At 49.8% G+C, this 20,866-nt stretch overlaps 8 protein-coding genes across 8 annotated transcripts; 5 read left to right on the top strand and 3 right to left on the bottom strand.

The window, feature by feature from the left end:
- Window positions 1–398: 398 nt before the first annotated feature.
- F9C07_3114 (putative RNA polymerase II mediator complex subunit Srb5) lies at window positions 399–1,281 on the top strand (the record flags this gene model as incomplete). Its single annotated transcript, XM_071511058.1, has 2 exons — window positions 399–898; window positions 960–1,281. 2 exons carry the CDS (start codon window positions 399–401, stop codon window positions 1,279–1,281), a joined length of 822 nt encoding a protein of 273 aa, XP_071363716.1.
- A 192-nt stretch (window positions 1,282–1,473) lies between these two features.
- On the top strand, window positions 1,474–4,653 carry F9C07_1216492 (polynucleotide kinase 3'-phosphatase). Its single transcript, XM_071507786.1, has 9 exons — window positions 1,474–2,123; window positions 2,200–2,357; window positions 2,414–2,526; window positions 2,609–2,914; window positions 2,965–3,092; window positions 3,187–3,326; window positions 3,459–3,519; window positions 3,694–3,839; window positions 4,082–4,653. The coding sequence occupies exons 1-9, from the start codon at window positions 2,036–2,038 to the stop codon at window positions 4,244–4,246; spliced, it is 1,305 nt and encodes a 434-aa protein (XP_071363715.1). The 5' UTR covers window positions 1,474–2,035; the 3' UTR covers window positions 4,247–4,653.
- F9C07_1225248 (uncharacterized protein) lies at window positions 4,654–7,562 on the bottom strand. The gene has a single exon (XM_071507796.1). The coding sequence runs from the start codon at window positions 6,636–6,638 to the stop codon at window positions 5,061–5,063; it is 1,578 nt and encodes a 525-aa protein (XP_071363714.1). The 5' UTR covers window positions 6,639–7,562; the 3' UTR covers window positions 4,654–5,060.
- A 2,032-nt stretch (window positions 7,563–9,594) lies between these two features.
- Window positions 9,595–10,887, top strand: F9C07_3118 (ArgE-DapE-like domain-containing metallopeptidase; the record flags this gene model as incomplete). Its single annotated transcript, XM_041284658.1, has 1 exon — window positions 9,595–10,887. One exon carries the CDS (start codon window positions 9,595–9,597, stop codon window positions 10,885–10,887), a length of 1,293 nt encoding a protein of 430 aa, XP_041142570.1.
- A 322-nt stretch (window positions 10,888–11,209) lies between these two features.
- On the bottom strand, window positions 11,210–13,464 carry F9C07_3119 (mannosyl-oligosaccharide alpha-1,2-mannosidase; the record flags this gene model as incomplete). The annotated part of the gene is made up of 3 exons (XM_041289556.1): window positions 11,210–12,225; window positions 12,288–12,914; window positions 12,972–13,464. The coding sequence occupies 3 exons, from the start codon at window positions 13,462–13,464 to the stop codon at window positions 11,210–11,212; spliced, it is 2,136 nt and encodes a 711-aa protein (XP_041142569.1).
- A 1,208-nt stretch (window positions 13,465–14,672) lies between these two features.
- On the bottom strand, window positions 14,673–16,419 carry F9C07_2127880 (P-loop containing nucleoside triphosphate hydrolase protein). The gene is made up of 4 exons (XM_041289555.2): window positions 16,014–16,419; window positions 15,520–15,906; window positions 15,009–15,465; window positions 14,673–14,948 (listed from the first exon to the last, which is right to left on the bottom strand). Exons 1-4 carry the CDS (start codon window positions 16,228–16,230, stop codon window positions 14,828–14,830), a joined length of 1,182 nt encoding a protein of 393 aa, XP_041142568.1. The 5' UTR covers window positions 16,231–16,419; the 3' UTR covers window positions 14,673–14,827.
- A 777-nt stretch (window positions 16,420–17,196) lies between these two features.
- Window positions 17,197–19,450, top strand: F9C07_2277293 (enolase/allergen Asp F 22). The gene is made up of 6 exons (XM_041289548.2): window positions 17,197–17,592; window positions 17,661–17,793; window positions 17,857–17,913; window positions 17,982–18,321; window positions 18,385–18,825; window positions 18,885–19,450. The coding sequence occupies exons 2-6, from the start codon at window positions 17,670–17,672 to the stop codon at window positions 19,237–19,239; spliced, it is 1,317 nt and encodes a 438-aa protein (XP_041142567.1). The 5' UTR covers window positions 17,197–17,592; window positions 17,661–17,669; the 3' UTR covers window positions 19,240–19,450.
- Window positions 19,451–19,770: 320 nt separating this feature from the next.
- F9C07_3122 (eukaryotic translation initiation factor 3 subunit J) lies at window positions 19,771–20,758 on the top strand (the record flags this gene model as incomplete). The annotated part of the gene is made up of 3 exons (XM_041289546.1): window positions 19,771–19,789; window positions 19,880–19,953; window positions 20,054–20,758. The coding sequence occupies 3 exons, from the start codon at window positions 19,771–19,773 to the stop codon at window positions 20,756–20,758; spliced, it is 798 nt and encodes a 265-aa protein (XP_041142566.1).
- Window positions 20,759–20,866: the final 108 nt, after the last annotated feature.

The following is a 20,866-nucleotide window of genomic DNA, read 5'->3' as shown; positions in this document are numbered from 1 at the left end:
TCCTTACTAAAATAAGCAACTTTTCGATTCACATCGTCTTCTCCAACTTTTACGTCCTTTTGTTCTCCTCACGGGATTCATTTCCCTTTTGATACCCAAAAGAGTACCAGACTTTTTGACCCTCCATTATCGGACGATACCATTAAATACATGGAACCGTATTGATTGGTATTGCCTCTCACCTAAAAGGTAAAAAGAAAAATATTAATTACGAATTGTGTGTGTCCCGCTCGGAAAAGCGTGGGAAGCTTGGGCCAATTCCAATTCCGGGTTCGCCCGCTCTGACCCTCTCGGCTCCTCACCACTCCGACCACCTCACTGGCGGAGCTCTCCCAAACCTTGCGATTTTAACTCCGATTCGGGCGGTGGTCTTGACAGTTGATTTCCCTCTTGTGATTATGCATGAGCTACTGCTCTTCGCCTCGGTCCCCGCGCACCAGCACCATGAGCTGCTACAACAGCTGGCCGGGTTGACGGCCATGCAGCCCCGTCACCGCTTAGAGAGGCGTCTGATCTTCAAGGCCTATCGGAAACCAGGGCTGATCAATACCCGTGTGGGTGCCAGTCAAGACTTGCAAGGCAATGAAATGCAGCGTCTGAATAAGATGCTGAACGGTGGCATGTTCTATACACAAGTGGTCGGACCGGTTTCCGAGGCCGACTTTGGTGCCCAATCTTCCGCTGCCTCATCGGGTGACCCTGATGCGCCCATGTCTGGAACTGATACTGGTACAAACTTTGAGTACCACCCTTACAGTTATGAGAATCAACCCTGGAAGCTGGAGTTTAGAGATATCCCCGAGGCGGGGACTCGTTCCGCCGTGACCACCCGGCTGATGGCCAGCGCTAGTTTGCCCAAGGGCGATATTACCACCCCTATGAACGCCTGGGGGTATAGGTCAGTATACTAAGGATCAGCTAGTGGTGCGATTGATTACGTTTACTGATGACCCGGCCAGTTTTGTCACGGAGTACGTGGTAGAGGGGGATGTCTTTATTCTGAATGATATCGTCATTTACCTACATCGAGTTCTGCATTATCCTGCAGAGAGCTCTGGATCACATGAACCGCGGCGACAGTTACCTCCTTTTCAGCAGATGTCTCCGCTGGAAAAAACCGGAAGCTATGTCTTACAGGCCTCTATTGCTGTCCAGGATGGAGGTAACCAGGAGATGATGAAGACCGCGTCGCAGCATCTGTTTGGGCTCCGTGAGCAGCTGAAGTCGGCCGTCCGGCTGGAACAGGCGGATCGACTTTCCTTGGACACACGAGCGAAGTAATCGGATAGACGTCCTTGTTCGTTCTTAGGTTGGCTTATTATATACCCCGGGCAGCGCTTCCGTAGATATTCCCTTAATACAAACGATAAAACTTTGTGTATTCTAACTTAGCGCTTCGACGCCCCATGCTGGATTGGCGAGTTGCATTCTTGCCCTAAATCATTCCGCATCCAAAGTACGATTCGCATGATTTAATATCCCAGGTCAGTGTGACCTTCGGTAACACCAATTATCTTGCGGGGGAAGTATGAAGGGGAATGTGCAGAATGCTATTCGCCTCGCTTCACTACTTTCGTATATACCGGTCATTGCTCCGTATTTGTACAAGTATGTCTGCCGTGAAGATCAATACTGGGACCGGAAAATGCGACGCACACATGCATTCTCATGGCCGTCTCGACAAATTGTTCTTTCATTTAGACAGAATCATGATTTCACACGCAGAGACTTACACCATCTTATTGCCATATCAATAACCGTATATATCTCGGACTGTAGGTTATTTAGGCGGAAAGTCACTGAGTGATGTAGTACGAGTATAGATAGGTTGATTAAACTACATAGGGAAAGGGATCCATCTATCTGGAACATGTGACTTCGTGAACCTGACGCGCGTTGCCCGCGTGTTTTGGATGATGGCTCATTTATATCCCCTTCAACCATAACGTCATAACCGGGCCTCGGAAAACGACATAGACGTATTGCACTTCCTTGATTACTCGCCAAAATTCTTTTGAGATTACAATTTACCAGAATGGCCGGCTCGGTCAAACGGCCAGCGTCTACAACTGGGACTATCTCCCCACCTCCGGTAAAGAGAAAGATTGAATCCACACTGACAAGTACGTAAACGTTTCAATACCTTACCTGAGCTATCGTAGACCTTAACTATGTTTTAATTACTAACTGGTCCTACAGAGCAATCGGTGTCATCGTTCTTCACCCCCGCATCTCAAAAGAAGCCCGAGCAAATCACCTGGCGCATCGTGAACAACAGTCTCGTCGTCGGCAAATATGCGAAGAAAGCAGACCATAAACAGACTATAGAGAAGCCAAAAGTTGCTGCCTTTGATTTGGTGGGGATGCATCTGCTGGGAGCACTTGGACGGTGTGGGAGACTGACACGCCGTAGGACTCAACGTTAGTCTCGACGGCTTCTGGCAACACTTTTCCCAAGAACTCCTCCGACTGGAAGTGGTGGCATGATACGGTTCCCTCTAAACTCAAGGAGTTGAGCGCAGATGGGTATGTGGGTGATCGCTACGTGATGTTCACTATTTGGGGACGTCTTGATTAAACAGATGGGAACTGACACGTCGCTCATCAGTTACTATGTCATCATCATAACGAATCAGAAGAAGATCAGCCTACAAAAGGATATGAAAGGAGGGCGCTCCGATTCAAAAAGCCTCACGAACTTCAAAGAAAGGGCCTCTGCTGTCATGAAACAACTAGACATTCCACTCAGTGTTTACGCAGCTACTCTGGACGATGGTTACAGAAAGCCAAGAATCGGGATGTGGAAAGAGTTCCTAGACGACTATGATTTTGACGTGAACGGCGTGGACTTATCAAAATCGATTTATGTTGGAGATGCCGCTGGACGGCCAAATGACCATTCCCAGGTAGATCGGTAGGCAAATCCCACCAGCGGTCATAGTTTAATCTGACGTTACTCTTCAGTGGGTTTGCTGTAAATGCCGGAGTTCCATTTAAAACACCAGAGGAGTTTTTTCTCAACGCCGCGCCGGAGCCGCTCGTGGAATCATTCGACCCTTCTCTATATTTACAATCGGACCAAACCGATGATGGTAAGTCGGAGTGCAGAGTCTAGCCTACATCTGTTATGAGGTTGCCTATGGCTTCTTCTGCACCATGAACAAGGAAATAACATCTCGCCGACAGCTTCACCCCCCTTTTCCCGTCAAAGCGCTCTTGAACTAGTGATCTTCTGCGGCAGTCCCGGCGCGGGCAAGTCGACTTTCTACTGGGATTATCTGGAGCCATTGGGATATGAACGAGTGAACCAGGACATTTTGAAAACGGTATGTTGGCAATCCGACCACGCCACACGTTGAATCGTCAATGCATTGTTACAGGATCCCGGAGCGGAGCATCGCTCATGCAGGGGCAGCCAAAGAGATCAAGAAAAAGGAATGCTAATAAGACCTGGCCAGCGTCCTAAATGTATCAAAGTCGCCAAGGAACACCTTACGGCCGGAAGGTCCGTGGTAGTCGGTATGTAAACTCCTTGCATTAGTTTCTCAATTCCCTGCAATATCCCCGCCGTTTGTCTTCCATCCCTAAACCTCAATAAAAGAGCCACAGCCACAATGAGTACCAGTATGAGACTCAGACAACTAACCATCTGATCTATCCTCCCTCGGGAGGAGGAACACAATGCTCTATTAGACAATACGAACGCAGACCCAGAAACAAGATCCCACTGGATCGAAATCGCAAAGGAATACAGCATTCCCATTCGTTGTGTATATTTCTCTGCATCCCCAGCTCTCTGTCGGCACAATAATGCTGTCCGCGCTGCGAACAAGTCCTTGGTATGTACTGGTACTACCACCCTTGTACCCTATGTCCCCCAAGATCCGAAGTTGCACAGACCCGGAGACATATGGTGGCACAGCGTCGCGCGTTCTCATTATCTCTATGCCCCCTCTTTCCCCCCTCTCTCCCGCCGAAACACCTGGCTAGACCTTTGGATCTTGACAATATGTGCACCCTATATACATACAGTTATACCCCTCCATAATGGCAGGCTAATGTGTGGATGAATGTTCTTTAGAATCCGGAAAGCAGGGCCCTACTCCCCGGAATCGCGTTCGGGGATTTCGGCCGTCGGTTCAAGGAGCCGACGATGGCGGAGGGTTTCAAGGACATTGTTCGGGTCGACTTCCGCTTCCGCGGTGATGAAGAGTCGCAGCAAATCTGGAAGCAGTACTGGATTTAGACTCGGCTCCTGTCTGGACTTTTTTGGGCTTTATTGAGACCCTGGTGCGTGGATTGCTGCGTATGTCAATGTTGCACCGTGACGAGATTCATGCTAGTGACTTTCCGGGGCATTATACGTCATATCTGTATACTTACGCAAGGCAATTTTCTAGCTATACATTACATACAGTGAGTCTGTAATCACTTCCAAATTTGAATCTTCCCACATTAGTCCATTATGAAGATGCTGGGTATAGTGCATATTATGTACACGTGACGCATAGCTCAATAACGCTTTTGAGACACGAACTTTTCCATGCGATACAATGGACGCGAACTCAATCAAACATGTCTCGGGGTATATCAAGGAATGAGTCGGTCAAAACACCGGTGGCGTCTCCTCCTGAGCTGCTTCTGCTCTCCCAACCTCCTGGTTTTATCCCGATTGATCAGGTGGTTTTCCCCATAGTTATGCAAGGAATATTGCTGAGGGTAGAGAACAAAGAGACCATAACCGTAAACCGTGGTACCATTTACACGCGCCTGTAAGGCGACCCCCGGAGACTCCACAAATACTAAACAAAGGAAAAGACAATCATCGTAAGGAATGCATTGCGCACTGCGAGTCAGTAGTCGCAGACGCAGATCGTCAGTCGTTATTATCGGATCACAGCAAACCGAAAAAAAAGGAAAGGAAAGGCATTATTCGTCACACGCTTAATCAATCATTCGAGAGGCGTTAAAGTCATTAGATGGTGTACATCGATGCCTCTCGCGGTATTTCTATGGTCATCAAGGAAGTTTGGTCCCTCGGAATAGACAGACCAAGGGTTCTAAGATCGTGACATCAGATCCTGGAAGAATCTGAAGAAGTTGCGTTTCAACGACTGACTCCGACAGCGTCCCGATCCGCTGGTGGCTGGGGCGATTTTCATGGGTCCGACAATCTCTCCATCACCCAGCTCGGGGAATTTCTCGTCATGGAGGCGTGGAAGCTTGATCTGTTCGCACGGGTCGCACTGGGACTCGATGAGGTGTAGACGATGTCCTTCGGTGACCTCTAGCTGGGAAAGCATCATCTCGTGGTGGTGTTTCCATTCACTATTAACACAATCCCACTTCTCCTCCGTCAACTTGTAGATTGTGGATGTGATCCCGTAATGCTCGCCCGTTCGGACGAGATGCTTGGTGAAATTGCATTGCGCCAAATCCCACTGGGCGCGTAATTGACGAAAAGATTCGAGATCGTACACCTCGGGCACGTACGGCTCCGGTTGAATCGTAAAGTTGGCATGACCGAGCTTGTTCGCCCACTCGTCGTTCGGGTCTGATAAAAGATAGGGGGGTGCATCCACCGACGCTGGTCGTACCGTGCTCGCGCGCGGACGATTGAATGACGAAATGGATGGCCTGGTAGACAGCGGAGGCGACGGTAGGCTGGCCAACCGCGAGTCCCGGGATGCTGCACCGTCACAAGCATCCTCCGACATGTCCGCCACGGACGGCGATTGCAAAGGGGAGTGGACTCGGGATGTCACGGGATACGTTGGCTGGTCGCCCATGAACGGAGGTAGCAGGGGAGTGGTCGCTTTGGGGCTCGCGTCATCGTTATCCTGGCTGTGACGATTTGCTTTTGCGATATCGATGGGCAAGGCCCCGGACTCACTAAGTCGCTCCTCAAAGATTGTCCTGGCGGGTGAAGGTGGCACGGTAACGGAATTGACGCGACTGACGGGGACGATGGTGGGACCGATTAGGATAGAGGATGTGGAATTGGTGCGAGACCGCATCGAGAAGGCATCCAAAGCATCGAAGCCATCGGAGCCCTGTCTGGACTTCCAGCGGTTCGAAATGGTCGATATGCGTGAACCGATCCGCGAGAGACCCTTGGCGGAGACACTATCCGAGCGTCTCTTTTTGGGTGAATGAGGGATGTCCATGCCGGCATCCGTGAGATCGTACTCGTCCGAGTAATCGACTGAAGCAAAGTACGGGCCCTCAAACTCGGACAGATCTTGATCGAAGTGTTCTGTATTGGTCAATACAATTGTATAAGTACAATCGGAGAAAAGACTCGAGAACCGGGGGGCTGGGAGCAAGGGCAACAACATACGGAAATAATCCTCCTCGAGATCCCTAGCTGGGGCCCCACAGGATTCTTCCTTTACTCCTGTCAAGGGATTCTTGGACGCGATCTCCATCGAGTTATTATGACCCGGCGAGGAGACCAAAGAGGACACGGAGCTCGAAAAGCGAGTATGTCCTTTGGCAGAGAAGAGGGAGACGGTGGGAGAGACCGGCGTCGACGAAGTATTAGTCAACGGTGACTGCGGTGGTTGTCGGTATGAGTCTACCATGACTTCGGAACTATCCCGCCCTTTGGTGTCTATAAGTTGGGAAAGTTTCAACATGGTGCACGATTCCAGAAATGACGTGTTCTTGTAGAAGAAGTTTTTGGGGACCAGAATAGTGAGGCTTCCTTTTCACGTGCAGAGAGTGGACGTGAGGAGGAAGCAATGCGAAACGCAGGGAGGGGAAATGGTTCGAGTTCAATTAGGAAGAAGACGCATTGTCCATTGGTTTTCTTCCAGAATGAACTTTTTAATTATTGAGATTTCAGGCAGCAGAGAGAAGAAAAAAAAAAAAAAAAAAGAGTTGACAGAAATCACAGCTGAATGGATTAAAGCGTCAACCGAATGACTCTTGATTGTTTACAAGCCGGTTGGAAAAAAAACGTGGCGTGGCGGTGAATCGATATCCAGAAAGGATGAATGACAGACGCCTGAAGTAAAGACCCAGGGTTTGAGTCAGGTCGAAGATGTGCTTCAAACGAACCGGTCAGCGCAAGAAAAGAATCCGCAGGCGGTTGGACGAGACAGGCTGATCGCAGGCGGTAGGGCAGGCAAGATGAAAGACGTGGAGCACGTCAGTGGATGCCGAACAGCTGGCGGGGTGTTCGTGAGGCCCAAAGCCAGAGAGCGCAGGCACTAAGTTGACAGCTCAGTGCGCGCTGCAGTCAATCAGAACCCGTTTGGCTGGAAGCCGAGCGATGCAACAACGATCTCGAGGTAGTTAGTAAAGGTAAGGGAAGCCACGGAATCGACGGGCCGTGAGTCAATTCAGAGAGGCAAGTATACTAAAACAGCAAGTCAAGTCAAAAGCTTGGACGAGCTGAGGGAAGAGAAAGATGTTGGAAATGGCACAAGAAAAGAGAAGGGGGGGGGAAAAAAGAGAGAGGGCAACACAAGAGGTAACCCGAGGCAGAAGAGATGAGAAGGTATAAGATCCAAATGATCTGAAGGAATCACGAATTCCTCATTGAATGCTCTCCTAAGACGACAAGAATAGCTATCAAATCACAAACCCTGTTCAGAGGCGAATCTCCTCCGATCGCCCAATGAAAATTCTGGGAGAAAAGCAACATTTGATATCCAACACTTGGGGGTCTTTTTTTTTTTTTTTTTTCCGCCCTCTGTTGGAATTTTTTATTATTTATTATTTATTTAATTTATTTTTTCTTTGGTTTTGTTTCTCTCACATTTCTTCCCCTCACATTCTGTTTTTAGTCCATGTCAAGGATCATTACTTCTTTAGTTTGGTTTTATCTTTTTTCTTTTTTATTCTACTTCTTTGAATTTATTTACCAAACTGACAGCCCCCAACCTCAGGCAAGTATGTTGTTTTCCTTTGCATGCCACCAAGAGATATGGAGGATCGTCCAAAATTTGCCCAGTTTAGTTGGCTCCGTTCAGTTCCGTGGGAGTTACAGTGGTTCCGTTCGAGACCTTGCCACGGTTCTTCCCTCTCTTTCTCTCTTTCTTTTTACCTTTTTCTTTTTTGCTATGTTTCTTTGATTTTCGACCGGATAAAGGACGCGGTAGATATGTAATAGCCACCACGATTTCCGATCAGAAAAGAAAAAGGTTTAGATCTGATCAAAGAAGGGAAATTTTTATACTTTAGAAAAGGAACCGATTCCCGTCTACCCGCGAGATCCAACGGCTTCCCACCGTCATTGCCCCCCAAAATTTCAAGCGAGAGGGGGACCCAGTGACGAACTAATTGTAGGGTAAATACTAAAGAAGAACAAAGACCGTTGTCTAGACTCCGGCGGACCTCGACTGGTCGAGCACAGGACCCCATCGGATTGACATAGCTCCAGCGGGCTGGTGGATTCCTTCTAACGCCGTGCGACCGTCATCGTCATTTTACTTGGACGAAAGTACCATGACCTATCAGTTCCATCGGCCAAGTCCCGAGACCAGGGTGGTTGGACGAAGGCGCTCTCATATTTCTCAGACAGGATAATAATGATGCATAACGTACGGAGTATATATGTACGTTCGTGATGTTGCCAGCTCCAAAATCTGGTGTTAGTTATCCAGGGTATCCTGTATGCACGTACTTTTCAATGTATGTACTCCCTTCTCCAGCGGACGGAGGTGTGCCATATCCAATGTGTCGAATAGAGTATCACCGACGGAGAATGTCCTCCACACCTGCCATCTCAGGTAATCATGTCTAGTACTGTCAGTCGCGATGGGTCAGGTCCCACGAGAAGCCTGGTTACTTGGTGACGCATCGCGCTCAGAGGCCCTTGAGGCTTGTGGTGCCGACGTCAGGCCCACATGGTCGGAGCCAGCAGAAGGGAACCTTCAAAATCTGGTTCAGTTCTCGTGGGCTCGAACTCATTGCCATGGGTTGCCGGAACGAGAAACCCACCCGACAAACTTTCACAAACCCTAAGAAAGAGTTCCAGCTGGGCCGGTCTTTGGTTTCGATGTGCTTGGCAACTGGTGCCAGCCTTCTAGAAAGCCGATTCCCCGAACTCGGGCTTGGAAAGCTTTTCCATGACAAACCTAGATAAGTGAGCTTGGTAATCACTTTCCAGCTGAGTCCGTGGATACATCGACTCGATTTATCCATCGCAACAATCGTCTGTGTACAAGGAGTACGGAGTACTCCGTACATATGTGAAGATCATCGCCTCGCGTTCGGCAATTGATAAAACATATTCTGATCTACCGTATTGATCCTAGTTTGTAGCAAGGGACGAGGCATTGACTCTTCAATTCATTGGCGCTCGTCCGCTCAATTCGGTCACGATTGCGCAATATCAGAGGCCGTGTTGACGGCGAACTGTACGGAGTCTAGTGGTCCCCAAACAGGAATCAATCCACCGGGACTGTGTATCTTCTCCGGGATGCACGTGACATGCGCTGGACCCTCGGAACAGAAACCCCAATTCACTTGCGCCATTTACGTAGAACTTGAGATAACATCGTCATTGTTCCACTTTCAGTCAAACCCATCGGGTAATCATACTTACTGGACAGGCAATATCCCGCCTACCCAAAGACATCCTCCATGAAGTCTATCTACTCGCTTGTGCTGTGCACTGCGCTCACGGCGGCTTCTCCGCACCCCGCATTTCCACAATCACCTCTGGGTGTGCCGACAACATCGTCACCATCAACAGGGACGTTCAATTCCGCCGAGGAAGTGATCAATGCCTCGCCCTTCCTGTCTTTTCACCGAGATATTGTGCAGATTGAATCTATCTCTAGCAACGAGCACAATGTCGGGGAGTTCATCGCCGATTTTCTCCGCGCCCGCAACTTCACCGTCATTGAGCAGGCAGTAACTTCGTCTTCTCAAAGAGAAAACCAAGAGCGTTTTAACGTCTTTGCCTACCCGTCGTCTAATACCCCGGAAATCCTCATTACCAGTCACATCGACACTGTCCCACCATTTATCCCGTACTCCTTGGACACCGACTCGACCACGGATAATGACCCGTCCACGATCCGTATCTCCGGTCGCGGCTCCGTTGACGCCAAAGGCAGCGTCGCAGCCCAAATCTTCGCTGCTCTCGATGTTCTTGAGCAGAATCCCAGTGCGCCCTTGGGTCTGCTCTTCGTCGTTGGCGAAGAAACCGGTGGAGATGGCATGAGAGCGTTCTCGGAATCCTCACTCAATCCAGCTCCCTCCGCCTTCCACACTGTGATCTTCGGCGAACCCACCGAACTCGCCCTCGTGTCCGGCCACAAGGGGATGCTGGGCTTCGAGATCGTCGCTAAAGGCCACGCTGCCCACTCCGGATACCCCTGGCTCGGCCGCAGCGCCATCTCCGCCGTCCTCCCGGCCCTCTCCCGCGTCGACCAGCTGGGCAACATCCCTGCCGACAAGGGCGGTCTTCCTTCCAGCCCGAAGTATGGCAACACGACCGTGAACATCGGCCGAGTAGACGCTGGTGTCGCTGCCAACGTCGTCCCGGCCACTGCTCGCGCTGACGTTGCCGTGCGTCTGGCCGCGGGCACCCCTGACGAGGCACGGGATATCGTTCGACGGGCCGTGCGCGATGCGACGGATGGTAACCCCGATGTGTACGCGGAGTTTAATACCCGCTCCGAAGGATATCCCCCTCAGGACTTGGATACAGACGTTGATGGCTTCGACATCACGACGGTAAACTACGGCACCGATGTGCCGAATCTGCAGATCCATGAGCGCGAGGACGGCCCCGTTCGTCGCTACCTCTATGGTCCCGGTAGTATCCATGTTGCCCATGGTGATAATGAAGCTATAACTGTTGGGGATCTGCAGGAGGCTGTTCGCGGATATCGGAAGTTGATCGAGGCGGCTTTGCAGCGTCGTTAGGCTTGATACTCTCTGTCTGCGTGTGATGTTATATACCCATGCATCTCATATATAAGTATCCTTAGAGTCAGAGCATCTATGCCCTGGTTGCTTCTGTTTTACGAACCCTATCAACGACGGAGATTGATTACAATCTAATATCCCCAAGGAATCTCATCTACTATCAAAAGTTACAAGCGTTAGGCCCATAGCAAGAGATTTAGAAACGAATACCAGTTCAAGGTATATATAGCATACCAATCCAACGCTAAAGTACTCCAACCAAAGACTATCCGAGTAGTACCCAAATAGCTGCATTAAAACAGCGATTTCTACATCTCGCTCAGGGAGCTTGCTCTTGCTCCTGCGGTGCCGACTTCGGCACCGATTCAGATTCGCTACTCTTCCGCTCCCATCCCGTCTTCAGCTCTCCCCCTAACTTGAACCGGGGGAATGGGTGCGCCTCAGTGTTGAAGACGTTTTCCTCGAGTGGAATGAAGTCGCGATCCGAGAAGAGTAAATAGAAGTACTTAAGGGTTTCTGCCATCCAGAAACTTTCCATGTTGTCTCTGCGGGTGGGCGGGATGACATCGACGTTGTTTAGAGAGGTGAAGCTGATGATTTGCGGCCGGCTTGGTTCGGCTGGTTTATCGGACGTGGGATCGGCGTGAGTGTTGTCGTGTTCGACGATAGCGGTGTGTCGGACGAATGATTTGAACATCTCCCAGCCCCAGTGACGATAGGTTTCGTCGCCGGTGATTCGGTACATGTAGAACAGGGATTCGAGGGTCTCGGGACGTTGGAGGTTGTGTCGGTCTTGCATGTGGATGTCGAGGTCGTTTTCCCAGTTTAATGTTTTATCGTCTAACGGGTAGAGCGGCTTAGACTTCAGGGGAAGGTCTTCTTGTTCAGATTTTCGGTTGCCGGTGGTTAGAGTGGACTCTGGGTACATATCTTGCATCATGACTGCGGGATTGTCCAGTTTAAAGTAGGTGATTTCAGCCGCAAGACCAGTCTTTGTGGCGAGGTAGGTCGCCCAGCAGGTTTTCATCAGCTCTTTGGCGAGGAGGATCTCCTCGTCATGCCGTTGACTCCAATAGGGTGACTTTTTCGCTTGCGATAGCGGTATCCCCCCAGTAGCGCCGAGCGCAATCGTTCCGGGTAAGAAGCAGACAAGGTGATCCATCTTGGGCGAGAGCTTTCCCTCCAGGCCCTCGGGCCGTTCTCCCACAATCGCCAACTGGGCGCGCTTTGTATAGGCAACCAAGTGTTTGCGGATGCCAATCAGCGCTTCGTCCCACATCTCCTTGTAGACCGGCTCCTGTTCCGATGTTTGGAGATACTGCTTGATGAGATATTCTGGCAAAGTAGATGCGTCAGTTATCGGACAATGAAGGAGGAATTACAAGGAAAGACTGTACCATAGTAGGAATCGCCTCTACTACCGAGGCGGATGTTCTTCCCTCTGAACTTGCCGGTGTCCGGGTAGATATAGATGGGAACCAGACCGTCCTCCATTTTCGACCTATCCACCACTTCCATTACCTTCTCCGCCATCCGCCAGTATTCTGCTTCCCCGGTTAACTTAGCCAAATACTTGAACTCCAGCTGCACAGTCGTCGCTTCGGCTGTAGAAGAAGCGCCATTATCCGAATGTGCCGGTATCCCCTCCGACTTTTTGAGATTGATGCTGGCGAAGGGTACCCCAGAGCTTGACTCGAACGCTCCTGATAGCCGCTCTGCGAGGTCAGTCGCTTTCTCAATATACAAGTCCTCGTCGCCCGAGATTGGCGCCAGATCTGTATAGGTGGTGGAAAGGTAATGTGCTGACAAGAGACCGCCTAACATGCGAATGGTGGTTTCGAATGTGCTGACATCATGGTCCTGATTGTATTGTAGTGAATGCTGAATCCAGTCACGGGCATGCTGGACCCGTGACGTGAGGTTCATCATTATCATCGTGTCAAGCGCGTCAACGATTATCCATCCCAATCCACCTTCGACCATGTTTTTGCCATCCTTAGCAACTGGACGATACTGGTCCAGCCCTGTCCAACATTAGAATATTGTTATGGTTGCATCTAGAGCGACACCTGAGAACATACCCCATCCATTCTTCGCGTAGTCATCCCAACTAACAATGAATGCATCCCTGACCTTCTCTCGCCTGGCTGCCCAGTCGATACCCTTTAGTTCTTCGCCATTGTAGGCTGGTTCCTTGTCCAAGCTCTGCACCCAAGCCCAGAGCTCTTCTCCTTTCTGCGACTCTGACGTCTTTATCTCCGGCTTGCCCCAGCTACCAGACATATAATACCACAGCGAGACTAGAAAGAATAGACAAAGTCCGCCGTAGAGAACCCTCCTCTGCCTAACTTTTGGGCCCGTGCGCCGAGGCGCAAAGTAGGGCTTATCTTTGTACATGGGAAGTGTACGACCGTCGCCGAAGAATGTGGTCAGATTGTTAGATACCCCAGCGGACTGCGAAAGTCCGTATCCACCTAGCTTAGGTCCGGGGCTGCGACTCGCACGCCAGGAGTTGTTCTCGAGGGGTGGTTGGGGAGAAAGCGACGGGTTTCTGGGAGGGTAGTGGAACGACATAGCCGTGGGCCCTTGTGTCACTTTGTTCTAGCTCGTGTAGGATAGAGGTGGCCTTCGCGGAACCCACTCGCTATAGCGAAGAAAGTGAACAGTCAATCGGCATAGGCGCTAGCTTGTCCTTCAACTTCGCGAGGCACGAATAATTGTCTATTTCCTCTGTCCACCGATCGGTGTCAACTCTTGAACAAGGTACAACTATCTATAGGGCAAATTGGTGACGGGAGAATAATTCCTACATAGATGGGGGAGGAAACGTTAGAAATATTGCTTACAACCATGGTTCACATAGCAGTTGCACAGAGTAATAATGACAGGTTGAAGCTAGGTGTCAACAACTAACCAAGCGTGCATTGATTGCCTAATGCAACCCGTTTTGTGGAGCTTTACAATGCGTTACTCATGAGAAAGGACAAAAGATAAATAGATTCATGAGGTGCGCAGCACGAGGGTCGGGATTTGGGGCTGCTTGGAGTTGCGGGTTAGACAATTATTGCAATGGGGGATTCATTCTGGGATTTTCAAACTATAAGAGTAAGAGGGCACGCATGAAATAAGTGGAGACCGCTGGTGAATGCTGCGATTCTGCCAATGAAATGCCTTGTCCCAAGCAAGGTACGTAACTATACTACGAGTAAGAATTATAATTCGGGGAATCGCTGTCGCCCTTCACTCTTGATCCTTCGTGTATACCTTCTGATCGTGAACCATAGGCGTCTGTCCATATACTCTATTATGAGAAAAGAACGACCTACATAAGTACTCCTCCAAGTACGTCTCCAAGATCCTCCCATATGCAGAGTGGAGCCAAATGGACCCTTTGACGGCGGAAGTTTGTCTTTCTTGGCTCTCATACTTTGGCCACCTGGCGATTACCCAGCTTTTCTTTTGCAAGACATCTACCTACAGTAGGTGTGGGTAGTTCAAGAGCATTTCTGATATACCACTGTATTAAACGGTATTGGTAGTTTGTTCTCAAAGTAGTATCTTCCTCCCCATCCGCGATCGGGGATACGATCTGCGGTGGCTAGAAAGATATTCGTAATCCTTTTGCCATCCCGGGAATCTTCAACTGATCAACACTCCAGAGGAAGAATAACAAGTGATAAAAGAGAAGGTTTCACCCAAGCTAGTCCTTGCAGTGTTCTTTACCCACTTTGATAATCAACTGCCACTTTCATGGATGGTAAGCGATTTACGACTAAACCAAGTCGTAGATCCAGCAACGAGCGTTATGCGCGCTATCCTACGGGGTGTAATAATCTCTCTTAAATCAAGTAAGCATCGTGAAAAGCTCGTGAAACGGATTGCATATTATCTAAACATGACCGATTTTGTAATGTCATCCTCGGGAAAATCTATGTCACTAAAGCTTCTGGTACTCCAGCTTGCCTTCCAGCTTCTTAGCTTCCGCCACCTTGCGCACCGCCCGGTTGAAGTCATCTTGGTTAATAGCGTCTCGGTAGTCCTTAATGGCAAACAAACCACTGTGCTCATTGTCAGAAACATCAACCGCAAACAAAAGAGTAAGGAATGAAATAACATACGCTTCCGTGACAACATTGCGCAGATCTGCTCCGTTAAGACCGTCGCTCATCTTCACGACGCTCTCAAAGTCTATATCACCCTCGAGTTGGACAGTACTAGAGTGGATCTTCAAGATCTCCAAACGACCAACTTCATTGGGCAGAGGAATCTCAATCTTGCGGTCCAAACGACCCGCTCGCAACAGAGCGGGATCAAGAGTATCAGGTCTGTTCGTAGCCATGATGATCTTCGTCTTTCCAAGGTAATCGAAGCCATCCAATTGGTTAAGAAGCTCCATCAATGTCCGTTGGATTTCACGGTCAGCGGATGTACCCTCAGAGAATCGTCGACCACCAATAGCATCGATTTCATCCATGAAGATAATACAAGGCTCATGCTCCTTGGCGTACCCGAACATCTCTCTTATTAACCGTGCAGATTCACCGATGTACTTGTCGACGATGGCAGACGAGACAACTTCAAATGGTCAGCAAAGGCGTCCTGTATTCCCAATAAACATGGTGCGCTCACCCTTCAAAAAGTTGGTCTCCATAGAGCTTGCCACGGCTCGTGCCAGCAGTGTCTTTCCTGTACCAGGAGGTCCATAAAGGAGGACACCCTTGGGTGGCTTAATACCAACTCGGTGGAAAAGCTCGGGATTTTTGAGCGGCAACTCGATCACTTCTCGTAACTCTCGGATTTGTTCGTTCAAGCCACCAATACCAGCGAAGTTGACTTGTCCCGGGTCCTCCAAAGACATGTTGTATACTAATGGATCAACCTCCCGTGGCAGCATCCTCATGATAGTCAGGGTTGTCATATCGAGAGCGACACGAGTCCCTTGTTTCAGTTTCGACTTATCGACCTTCGAACGGCAACCGACGACATAACGGGGACCGGATGATGCCTTAACAATGACTATGGTTCAAAGTTAGCCCATGTTAAATGTAGATTGGAGCAGTCCACCGTGCATGGCGAGTTATAAGTAGTGTTTTATGTTGGAAACAAAGTATTGATAAACGTACATCTCTCCTCATCCAGCTGCTTCAACACTTCACCGATGATCTGGCCCACACTCTGTAGAGCCTTAATGTTTTCCTCTGAGATATCAAACTCTCTTTGCAAATCCTTGATTCCCATCCGGAGCGATTTGAGCTTGGCCTCCCATTCTCGGAGCTCCAGCAGGCTCTTCTTGTAGTCCTCGAGCGCCTGCTCTCTCTCCGGGTCAGCAGCGCCGTTCATTGTGAGACCTCACAGATGATCCGACGGAAACGATCCAAAAAGAAAATATATAAAATCAGGTGTGAATGGGATGGGAATATATGCGGGAGAGATAGAGATGGCAGAGATGGTAACCGCGGATGGCTCGTTGGGGTATCTGTTCTCAATGCTATCATCAGCTCGGCAAGCTGTAGAGGAGCTTACGGAGCCACCAAACCCATGAGGTCACCTGACCCCAATACTGGACACCCAGGGCAGGTCACATGAAATCGATGCCTGAATGATGTTGCGCAGTATCTATTATCCGGCACGCTAAGGCATCCAGGTGTCAGCGGGTACCACTATTTTCGTCATTACGCAATATGGAAATTTCCAGACAGTCTCCAGTGTCTCCAAGACATTTGAATCAATTGACGTGAACCATTCGGGACAACAGAGCCAAAATCAAATCTAGGGTATCCGGACAAGGGAATAACTTCCAATGGACACCGATAATGATATATTAGTCGTTAACTATCATCCCCTAGACCGACGATTCGTCCATCCTTTCATATGTACATATACACATAGACTAGTATACCTATCAAGTCGACTCCGGTTCTAACCAAGGCATAGTATACATAAAATGGTCTACTACCAAGGTACCCCAGAAACAAGAATGTGAATCTCTTAGTAACTATGGAGGGCAAGCATTAATTTACCCGCTTTACCCCGAGGGAATGCGGAAGATCTCGCGGCAGGGTTGACACAGTTGACAGAGAGCTCAGCCAGCGAGAGTCACAGAAGACTGATGAGCCCCACCATTTCATTGGAAAGATTCGGGAGGACGAGGTCGAGAGCTTTTGCCGGGGTAGAGGACGAGGATGGTACAAGAACTAGACCTTTCCAACTTTAATTGTTGACACCTATTTAATTCTCTCCTTCTTCTTTATTTTATTTTTCATTTCTCCAACGACGACTGTCTCATTACTAGTCTACTAGTAACTCTGTCTTATCGTCATCTCCCATAGGTGAGTTTGGTTGTTTTGTTTCCACTGAGATCATGACCTCCTCCTACCCCACCATCCCACTATTTTTGTTACGGTAGCCATGACCCCTCCATGGCAAAGAGAGAGGAGGACGAGGACGACCAGGAAACTGTGTCTCGCCGTCATACCACAATCGTGTTATCCTGATTGACATCTTCTTAAATATCGTTGTAACTGTTCCTGACTCTCGGTCAACTGAAATTGGATCTCCCCACCACTGCCTCTACCTTGTACTCCGTGACTGAACCATCCGATCATTCTTTTTGGGTCGTCGGTGAACACAACCCCCGCTGCTAGTCTCCTTCCAACACCGATCCAGAATTGTTTTGATTTTCCATTCCCTTCGTTTATATCTGTCGTCTCTCCTCCCTTTCCGTCTCTTTTCTTCCGTCCTCCAAGTTAGTCGACTGACCAATTCCGCAGCTCGTCAAAATGCCTATCACCAAGATCCACGCCCGCTCTGTTTACGACTCCCGCGGTAACCCTACCGTTGAGGTGGACGTTGTCACCGAGACTGGTTTGCACCGCGCTATCGTTCCCTCTGGTGCTTCCACTGGTTAGTGACCCGCATTATGTACTCCCTCGTCCTCGTTCTATCATGCTGACGATCAAACACTAGGTCAGCACGAGGCCCACGAGCTCCGTGACGGTGACAAGACCCACTGGGGTGGAAAGGGTATGTATTAGATGCTCCCCAAATGCTTGTCTGGTGCAACGGAGGCTGATTGTACCGACGGAGAACAGGTGTTCTCAAGGCTGTCGAGAACGTCAATAAGACCATTGCCCCCGCCGTCATCGAGGAGAACCTTGATGTCAAGGACCAGTCCAAGGTCGATGAGTTCCTCAAAAAGCTTGATGGATCTGCTAACAAGTCTAACCTCGGTGCTAACGCCATCCTCGGTGTCAGCTTGGCCATTGCCAAGGCTGGTGCTGCTGAGAAGGGTGTCCCTCTCTATGCTCACATCTCCGACCTTGCTGGTACTAAGAAGCCCTATGTGCTTCCTGTCCCCTTCCAGAACGTCCTGAACGGTGGCTCTCACGCTGGTGGCCGTCTGGCTTTCCAGGAGTTCATGATTGTTCCTTCGTAAGTACCCGGGCCCAGGTCACGTGTCATAATCCCCTGCAGCTATACTAACATGGCTGATAGCGCTGCCCCCTCTTTCTCCGAGGCTCTTCGCCAGGGTGCTGAGGTCTACCAGAAGCTCAAGACTCTCGCCAAGAAGAAGTACGGCCAGTCTGCTGGCAATGTTGGTGACGAGGGTGGTGTTGCTCCCGATATCCAGACTGCTGAGGAGGCACTTGACCTCATCACCGAGGCCATTGAGCAAGCCGGTTACACTGGCAAGATGAAGATTGCCATGGACGTTGCTTCCAGCGAATTCTACAAGGCTGATGTCAAGAAGTACGACCTTGACTTCAAGAACCCCGACAGCGACTCCTCCAAGTGGCTCACCTACGAGCAACTGGCCGACCTTTACAAGACTCTTGCCAGCAAGTACCCCATTGTCAGCATTGAGGACCCCTTCGCTGAGGATGACTGGGAGGCCTGGAGCTACTTCTACAAGACTTCTGACTTCCAGATTGTTGGGTATGTAATCCTCTTCCATTTAGTGTCATATTCGAACTGAATTAACACGATCTCCACAGTGATGACTTGACCGTCACCAACCCCCTGCGTATCAAGAAGGCCATCGAGACCAAGGCTTGCAACGCCCTTCTGCTCAAGGTCAACCAGATCGGTACTCTTACCGAGTCCATCCAGGCTGCCAAGGACTCCTACGCCGACAACTGGGGTGTCATGGTTTCCCACCGTTCCGGTGAGACTGAGGATGTCACCATTGCCGATATCGCTGTCGGTCTCCGCTCTGGCCAGATCAAGACCGGTGCTCCTGCCCGCTCTGAGCGTCTGGCCAAGCTGAACCAGATCCTCCGTATCGAGGAGGAGCTGGGCAACAACGCCATCTATGCTGGCGAAAAGTTCCGCACTTCTGTCAACCTGTAAATGAACCGTATGATTATATGACGTCTACCAGCCAACCTGACACATTATCGAAAGATGGTTGGACTCGGGACCACACTGCATACCCGGGTTCCCGCTACTTGCAACCTCTGAGCTGCACAAAGCACTACAGATGATATTCTCTTAAGATTTATGATGACGATTCGATTAGGCCAGATATAGTGGCAGTAATGCAATAAAAGTGCCAAAAAAAGTCCCTGCCCATGTAGACCGTCGCTAGTAGCTATAGTCTCCCAATATACTTCGTAGATATTTACTTTATAATGTATAATGATGTTGACTCCTAATGAATGGGCGTGAATGGTAAGGGTACACGTGACCCCGCTAGCCCCACCACCAGATTGTTTTATCGTGAAGTTATTGAGGGACGGCTCACTCGCCCACATCAAATTCGCCTTCTGGTTATTGATTCACCCACGACGACCCTCTTGTTGGGATACACGGCTTACTCACTCTGTTATTGAGTCATTAGAAGCTTGAAGCTTTTACCGCTTTATACACTCTTGACTAGTCATGGCGCCCGAACGGTGGGGTAAGAAGATCTGAAATTTGTGGCCTTCCGCATATAGTCTGCTTTCTTTACAACGGCACTTTACTGACAGTTCCTACTTTTCTCTCACAGACGATGAGGAGGACAGTGTCTCCCCTCCTCCTGTGGCTCCTCGTCGCAGATTCGACGATGAAGAAGAAGATGAGGTGGGTTAATCTTTCTTTTTTGCTATGTACCCTACTATATATGGCACATATGACCATCGCCCGGAGACACAATTTGCTAATTAGCTGGGATACTCAACAGGTCCTCGACTCCTGGGACGCCGCTGAAGACTCCGAAGTAGAGCGGGAAAAGGCAGCCAAAGCGGCCGAAGCCAAGGCTAAGGCCGACGCCGAAGCTGCCGCAAAGAAGAAGAGCAAGTCGCAGCGTATACAGGAACACAAGGAGGAGCGCAAAAAGAAGGCCGAAGAGGAGGATTCCGACAGCGAGGAGGAGGACGATGCCGACAAGAGAGCCCGTCTGCGCCGCGCCCAGAAGGATGCCGATCTCAAGCACGCTGAAGATCTGTTCGGTGATATCGACCTCAACCGGAACCGCGGCGCCCCCAAGGCTATCGTTATTAGTGACTCGGCCGACCCGACGCAGGCCGTCGATCTTTCTGCCATGCCTTTATTCAAGCCTACCACTAAGGAGCAGTTCGCTCGTTTGACTTCCACCCTTATCCCGCTCCTGACTCCCCATTCGAAGAAGCCTCACTATTCCCTGTGGGCGCAGGAGTTTGCTAAGCAGCTTGTTAAGGAGCTGAACAGCGCAGATGTCAAGAAGATCGCTAGTGCTATGACTACTATGAGCAACGAGAAGATGAGAGAGGAGCGCGCCGCTGACAAGGGCAGCAAGAAGAGCAAGGCGGCCAAGACGAAGGTGTCACTGGTTACTTCCAGAGATAACAAGCTTGATGCTGATTATGACAATGGTGATGATGGATTGGGTGATGACGATTTCATGTGATTGATCATTTCATCTCATTTCTTTATTGCTTCTTTTTGTGCCCCCATAGTCGCCAGTCCCCTGTCAGTATGACATGATTCCTGCCAACTCTTGTATATCCGCCCTTAA

Source organism: Aspergillus flavus, chromosome 2 (genome assembly GCF_009017415.1).
Source record: "Aspergillus flavus chromosome 2, complete sequence".
NCBI lineage: Eukaryota > Fungi > Ascomycota > Eurotiomycetes > Eurotiales > Aspergillaceae > Aspergillus > Aspergillus flavus.
Note: the sequence above shows the minus strand (reverse complement) of the source record. Positions and strands in the feature narration are given on the sequence as shown.

Excerpts from the sequence above, each read along its gene's own strand:
- F9C07_1216492 (XM_071507786.1), top strand. The coding sequence starts at position 2,036 with ATGGCCGGCTCGGTCAAACGGCCAGCGTCTACAACTGGGACTATCTCC. Across the intron at positions 2,358-2,413 it reads AAGTTGCTGCCTTTGATTTG|GACTCAACGTTAGTCTCGAC; the intron begins GTGGGGATGCAT and ends GACACGCCGTAG. Across the intron at positions 3,840-4,081 it reads GCGCTGCGAACAAGTCCTTG|AATCCGGAAAGCAGGGCCCT; the intron begins GTATGTACTGGT and ends AATGTTCTTTAG.
- F9C07_1225248 (XM_071507796.1), bottom strand. The coding sequence starts at position 6,638 with ATGTTGAAACTTTCCCAACTTATAGACACCAAAGGGCGGGATAGTTCC.
- F9C07_2127880 (XM_041289555.2), bottom strand. The coding sequence starts at position 16,230 with ATGAACGGCGCTGCTGACCCGGAGAGAGAGCAGGCGCTCGAGGACTAC. Across the intron at positions 15,907-16,013 it reads GCAGCTGGATGAGGAGAGAT|TCATTGTTAAGGCATCATCC; the intron begins GTACGTTTATCA and ends TTTGAACCATAG. Across the intron at positions 14,949-15,008 it reads CGCAATGTTGTCACGGAAGC|TGGTTTGTTTGCCATTAAGG; the intron begins GTATGTTATTTC and ends CAATGAGCACAG.
- F9C07_2277293 (XM_041289548.2), top strand. The coding sequence starts at position 17,670 with ATGCCTATCACCAAGATCCACGCCCGCTCTGTTTACGACTCCCGCGGT. Across the intron at positions 17,794-17,856 it reads TCCCTCTGGTGCTTCCACTG|GTCAGCACGAGGCCCACGAG; the intron begins GTTAGTGACCCG and ends ATCAAACACTAG. Across the intron at positions 18,322-18,384 it reads GAGTTCATGATTGTTCCTTC|CGCTGCCCCCTCTTTCTCCG; the intron begins GTAAGTACCCGG and ends CATGGCTGATAG.